General features: G+C 44.3%; 1 protein-coding gene across 1 annotated transcript; it reads left to right on the plus strand.

Moving 5' to 3' along the window:
- The first annotated feature begins 1,523 nt into the window (after positions 1-1,523).
- Positions 1,524-5,211, plus strand: LOC147423011 (putative receptor-like protein kinase At5g20050). Its single transcript, XM_086501793.1, has 2 exons — positions 1,524-2,473; positions 3,107-5,211. The coding sequence occupies exons 1-2, from the start codon at positions 1,570-1,572 to the stop codon at positions 4,270-4,272; spliced, it is 2,070 nt and encodes a 689-aa protein (XP_086357919.1). The 5' UTR covers positions 1,524-1,569; the 3' UTR covers positions 4,273-5,211.
- The last annotated feature ends 1,653 nt before the right edge of the window (positions 5,212-6,864 follow it).

Below are 6,864 nucleotides of genomic sequence, written 5' to 3' on the forward strand. Positions count from 1 at the left end.
GTGCAATTTAGCTCTTCTTTTGAGCTCATTTTTCAAGTTAAACTTTTTATCCGAATTGGCATGTACCTCTTCTTCTTTTGAGCTCATTTTTCAAGTTAAACAAATACATGCATGGGGGAGGAGCTCACTCATGCACAAGGGCAAATTGGACCCAATCTATGGATATCATCTTCTTTGATGTCAGTTGTATCCTTATTTCATCTTTTCTTTAAATTGAACTTAGCTGCCTCTAATCTCTAGTTCACTCAACATGGTAGCTGGTTTGTTACTTTAGCGATTAATCAGCCCATTGGGTTCTCTTGCCTGATTAATCAGCCCATTGGGTTCTCTTGCCTTTGATGCTGACATAACAAGCACATAGAAGAATGCTATTTTTGACGGGGTGGTCTTATGAAAGCTTTGATGTGGATCGGAAGAATTGTTGTCCATCCAATCTTTTCTTCCCACATGACCAATGTGAAGGCCCCTACCTAAGGCCAAGTTCAGACGAGCCCAGAGGCAACATTTGATGGTTGTGAGTTGCCTTCGCTTCTCTGTTCACACAAGCCGGCGAAACACAATATCTTAGTTTTAGCGGGAAGAGATCTCAACATTTGGAGTTGCCCAAGTGGTAACATGTTTAGCTTTGGGCCAAGGAGGAGATGGTTCAAAGTGCATGGCCCACATTTTGCATTGAAAGTGCACCTCTTTCGAAAGGGGGGGGGGGGGGGGGGGGGGGTCGCCCAAGAGATAGAGTTTTCGAAAAGAAGCTGTGATTTTTTTTGCCCATTCAACATGTGCCACAAGCGGCGCACACCCCTTCTCCTCTCTCTTCTGCTGGCCCGTATGATATATGAAGCCGCTTTGGAATCCAATCATGATGTGCCACACCCTAGCTTGTGATGTTAGCAAGTAGAAGAATGCTATTTTTGAGGGTGTGTTGTTCATGGTGTTCGAAGAATTGTAGAGCTGTGTCCCACGAGCAACATGGTTCATTACCTTCGGAGTCCCTTAAAGTTGAGGTCACATGTGATGGTTGTAGCATTTCTAGCGCTTCGACAACCCACTACAATCACTGCAAAATGATAGAAATTTTCCAAAATTTGTAGCACATCCCACTTGTCCAAGTAGTCAACTCATCTTTTCATCGGTTGCAACTGAGAAACTCTCCAAAAATACCTCACAAGGGCACCTTGTAAAATTAGGATGTAGCTCCCTTGTGTCTTGCAAATCTTGCACAGCAATGGGATCAACTTCCCCGCACTTACAGAGCTTGCAAGGAAAAAGCCTCTTACTGCTGGGACGCAGCTCTTATCCATCGAATCTTTTCTTCTCACACCAGACGTTCCCTAAGATATAAAGCCAAAGCAAAGCAGGAGAAACACGCGGGAATATGACTTTTTGCGTGGTGGTCACTCGGTAGGTAATGCAGTAGTCTTCGTAGAAATTTCAACGACGTAGCCAACAGTGCAAGTCGAGTTGACGATATCACATGGTTGCAAGTTCAGTTCAGGTCTTCTCTCTCTCTCTCTCTCTCTCTCTCTCTCTCTCTCTCTCTCACACACACACACACCCCCATCCACCCCTTTAATGCGGATCTGTGGATCGATCGATCCAAAATGTAAACCACAGCAATCACGGTTAACGGTGATGTCGTGGATGGTGAGCATGACAACTCTGACCTTTATTTCGTTTGCAGTGATGGCAATACTGCCCACATGCACTTCTCTCTTTCTTTGCCCCTCATCATGTTCCTTCATTTCGCCTGTGCCCTACCCCTTCGGAGCGGCGGAAGGCTGCGGCTTGCCAGGCTTCCAACTCTCCAATTGTACAACCAGCCCTCAGTGGAATCTTCATTTGGGAGACACCGTCCACACTTATTACATCATCAGCATCTTCCCCACCCCCAATTCCAGCAATCATAGCTCTGTTCTCAGCTATGGCTATGGTGGGGCGGTCCTTCTCTCACTCCCCACCCCCGACACCCCCCTTTGCCATGATACAGATCCGCTCTCGCCCCTCATCAGTGCATTCTCCAGCTCGAACATGTATGCATTCGAAGGAGCTTCCCTTAGCTTCTATCAACAGCGTTACCTACTCTTCAACTGCAGCGCCAGTTCATTGCAAGCCCCATCATCGGGGTCCTTCACCCGATCATCTCTACACTGCACAAATTATTTGAGCCGATGTAACCTGTCCAAAACAGATCGTTGCCTGGAGTACTCACCTGATAAGGAGCTATATCTACCTACCCTCATGTCGGCTTACGGTTGCAGCTCTTTCAGAAGATTTGTGATTGCAGACGACGACGAACCAGTGGAAAAATGGATTGTTGGAACACAGTTTGCATGGGGCCCTGTTGATAATGCTGAGGCATGCAGTGCTTGTCAGAACACCGGTGGCACTTGTGGATACAACACTGAAGACAATGGCTTCCTATGTTATTGTGGGGATAATGCATATAGCACGAATTGCAAAGACCAAACACCCTCAGGTACGTGGCAGGTAATCTCGTTTCCTTTCAAACGCCTGTAGTTTTGTATAACCCGATATTGAACTAATATGGCTCTTCAACGTAACACAGCCTTGTGAATGGGGATTGGGGAAAACAGAAACCTGGACAGGGTTGGAAATGGTAAATCGTAGAGTTATGGGAAATGAAAGTGATGATGTAGGGGACGAGGGCCATTAGAATTAGAAGGTTTTGGGGATGCCTTATGCAAAATATGTCGACTTTTAGTTTTGCATATTTTGCAACATGCACATCAGCATAGTTACATTCCCATTTTTGGTACCAATCGTTACCAATCATCTGTAAATTATGTCAAATCGCACATCACTCAATCAAACTCAGCCCCAGAAACAGCTCAGTTAATTGGTCTGAACAAGCTCAACAGCACATACATAGAGCAGCAAAGCCAAATGCACAGAGATGTTGCATAGATAAAATTGATGGCAGCTTTCCGATGCACAAATCTAGGATCAACCAAGGAAGCCTGCACCAGTGCATCAATGCATAGACCAGAGGCCAAAAGCACGGCTCACAAAGCAAAGCATAAAATTGCATTATCTAAATTTTCCAAATTGCAAGCTATCTGCCCGTGATTATGATGCCTCTGCATTGCAGGGAGCAGGACAGGGATCATTGTGGGAGCAACTGTTGCAGTCACTTCTGTCTTGGCATTAGCCAGCATTGCCTCCTATTTTCTTTGCCAAAGCCGTTATCGGTGGAGGATGTTTGGAAAGCACAGGCAGCTCAGGTTGGAGGGGATCAATGAAGCTCCCATTGAGTTCCCTTATGGTGCCCTGGATGCTGCAACCAACTCTTTTAAAAGAGAAGTAGGACGTGGAGCTTTTGGGAAGGTTTATAGAGGGCTGCTCCCAGATGGCAATGAGGTTGCCGTCAAAGTCCTGGATGCCTCAGCATCGCATAGTGATGAACAGTTCACGAATGAGGTCACCACAATTGGGAATATTCATCACATAAATGTAGCAAGGTTGTTTGGCTTCTGTTTTAGAAAATCCAGGAAAATCTTGGTCTATGAGTATGTAAGCAATGGCTCTCTTGACAAGTATCTTTTTCCTGATGGGAAGTCATCGCACTTATCGCTTTTGAGCTGGAAGCAGAGATTTGACATAGCTTTGGGCATAGCACGAGGGTTGAGTTACATGCACGAAGGATGCCGCAAGTTCATCATCCATTGTGATATAAAGCCACAGAACATCTTGCTGGATGCGGCATACTGCCCCAAGATCTCGGACTTTGGCCTGGCCAGACTCCTGGCAAGAGAGGAGAGCAGAATCTTAACGCAAGCTCGCGGCACGCCGGGATATGTTGCTCCAGAGTTCTGGTCTTTGGGTAGTGGCCCTTTAACAGCAAAGTTTGATGTCTATAGCTATGGGATTGTACTGCTCGAAATTGTGCGGGGCCAGAGAAGTGCTTACATGTTGGATCCATTTACACTACAAGAGCACTCAGAGGAACTAATAGGTGACTTGGGTGCAGTGTTTGTTGATAAGAGGATAGCCCACGATGTCGATGTCGAGCAAGCTCGAGTTTGTACACTTGTGGCTCTGTGGTGCATTCAAGAGGATCCAACAGAGAGACCAACAATGGGAAGAGTAGTTGAGTTCCTCCAAGGGACAATTCCAGTCCCCAGCAATCCTCCCTCCCCCTTCAGGAAATTGAAGATGCATTTTGACGGACTGAGTGGCAAGGAAGATGACTCTACTACTGTCTCTCTTGTGAAGGGTTGTCAAACACACTCTTGCCAAGGGACTAATTCATTTTAAGCAAAATGGTATCATTGTAGCTGTTCACTTTGTACTGTTTTACATTACCTTGTCCATATTGATTACATGCAAGTAACTCACCACCCATTTGCACATGCTTTGCAAACTCATACAAACATGAAATATATGGGCTGGTAGCTCATTGAGGTGAGGACCCATAACTTGACCCATCCCCACACAAAGTGAACACCCATACACCAACAAAATGTAAAAGATTTATCATGTGGGAAGTAAGAAAGGCTTGTTGTGGGACAAGGGCATGTATGTAGGTGTGCAAAAACAATAGAAACATCTGCATTTCAACAACAGAGACATCTACAGTTCATCTTTTTCAAAAGGTTTCTACGGCATCGTCTAATGCAGGAAGGAAGACATATCCGTCTCAGCGACCTCCATGCGCCGTGTAATGTTACTCAGGATTTTGATATGCTCCACGAAGATAGACTTGCCTTGGGGCATCATTTTTGGATGACATACCAATACTTTTGCTCATAGGTGCATGGAAAGCAGATGGTATGCCTATGCATTACCAAGGAGATACAAAATAAACTTGATTTCACCCACCTACTCACAACTTTGAGGAAGCAAAGAATGTAGATGACATCTTCAATGTATATCTCCTTTCTGTGTCTTTTATAGACAGCTTTCACAATCCTCCAATTAAAACTTCTGGTTGTGGAAGGTCCTAGGATTGACCTCGATGATTTTATCAATAATCCAACAATACCTTGCCTCCTCCATGCAGTACCAAATCTGTCCATCTCTTTCCAATCAGTTGTGGCCTTCCTTCCTCTCATCTATTTGCCAAAGGCAAAATGACAGCTCTTGGACATCAATCATAACTTGCATGTTAGTGCAAGTCTTTACACGACTTTGGAAAATGATCGACAATCGTGGATCAAATGAATTCGAAAAATAAACCATTTCATGTGGTAGGCATCCTCTTGTGCATTCCCACTCTACATTTGTGAATGAATTGTTGGTAGTTTGTTGATGGCACATGAAGTTTGAGGGAGCCCATAAATAACCAAATGTTTCTCGCACAATCTAGTCTTTGGCCACGTTTTGTCGATGGCTATGTTCAAAGCCTCACAAAATCCTTCCATTTCCTTGAACAGTTGAGCAAGGAAGCACATCTATCTTGCAAGAATCTCCCTACACAATGCAATTTACAATTTGATAAAATACGATATGAACTGGGCTCACAAGAACCGAGCATTGGCAAACAATGCTTCTTTTATTGCCAAAACACAAACTACAGGCTTTGCTTCCACCTCATACCTCCTATAAGCTAACAAACATAGAACAAGATCCATTACTCGCTAGAACCGGAGGGGCAAGTAGTGGGATCAGAGATGTCTACCTCATAACATTCTCCCAACTTGTAGATAGCATCCTCTTTCACCTGCTTATCTCCACACCCACTCACACAGGTGGAAAGTATCAACATAAACTATTAAATGTGTTTAGGAAGGCTGACCCCTCACCTTTAAGTGCCACGGGTTCCCAAAGCATGGGATCAATGGCTCTTGTGCAAAATCAAAGGCGCGCGCAAATCTCGGCCGTCGACGGGTAAAAACTAAACTCGGGATCCCGAGTTTAGTTTTTGTGGTGGGGTCCACAAAAATTAAACTCGGGATCCCGAGTTTAGTTTTAATGTCGAGATCCCGAGTTTAATCCCGAGATCCCAAGCTGATGACGAGGGTTCAAAACCTAGCTGGAAAAGCGAGGCGTCACGAGATTAGACTGACCTCTCGAGATTAGTTTTTCGAAATCTAAACTCGGAATCCCGAGTTTAGATTTTAATCGATCAACGATCCAGATCAATCGCCATCCCGCCTTTCAATTGGGACCATTCATCCCATTCTTTGGGACCCCGTGGCACTTAAAGGGGAGAGAAGCCGACATACTTGAGTGAATCCTATCGTGTGACTTAGGCTACGACCTAGGAGCTTCTGTCATCTTTCGTTTAATTTGTTTTTTGGCCTGCCCAAAGGGCAAAGGCTATAGAGATGCAGTCTCTTTTTGCTGACTAAAATAGAAAAAATGTTGAGTTGTATTTTCAAGCATTTTTTGAGAGGCCAAAAATACTCATTGGTTGAAATAAAATAGTGGGCACTCATTTAAATGACTAGTGTGTAAATCTAATGATGGATGTCTCCAATTTTGAAATAAAAAGTGAATGCTGACTGACCAAAGAAAAGATTTTAGGCCCAAAGTACGAACGTTTCTTTTGAAAAAGAAAAATGAGCATGTATTTTTTTTAAATTGTGAAAATTCAAGAAAACTAATTTTCTCTCTAAGTGGTGGTAAAGAGAGAGAAAGTCCATTATTGTGTGTGGGTCGTGTGTTCTGATTGGATGTGGAAATTTCATAGGTAGGGTTAAGCAAGGTATTTCTTATCACTAGATCTTTTCCCGTCCAGTCGATCGCGTCTTGTATTTCCATGGCTTCATTCCCCTCCTTCTCTTACCCCTCCTCGCCTCTCCGGATGGGGTTGTTTCTAATAGTGCTGTTTGCATGGCTTTCGGCTCTCCATGGCTTTTCCCGTTCCGAGTGGCTCTCTCTTGTGCAACTACGCTTGCAAGCTCC

The sequence above is a fragment of the Adiantum capillus-veneris genome, chromosome 26 (assembly GCF_014529385.1).
Source record: "Adiantum capillus-veneris isolate H3 chromosome 26, ASM1452938v2, whole genome shotgun sequence".
Taxonomy (NCBI): domain Eukaryota; kingdom Viridiplantae; phylum Streptophyta; class Polypodiopsida; order Polypodiales; family Pteridaceae; genus Adiantum; species Adiantum capillus-veneris.

What these genes read in the sequence shown, in the direction of transcription:
- LOC147423011 (XM_086501793.1), top strand. Translation starts at nt 1,570, where the DNA reads ATGCGGATCTGTGGATCGATCGATCCAAAATGTAAACCACAGCAATCA. An exon ending in CAAAGACCAAACACCCTCAG is followed by an intron (nt 2,474 to 3,106) that starts GTACGTGGCAGG and finishes TCTGCATTGCAG; the next exon opens with GGAGCAGGACAGGGATCATT.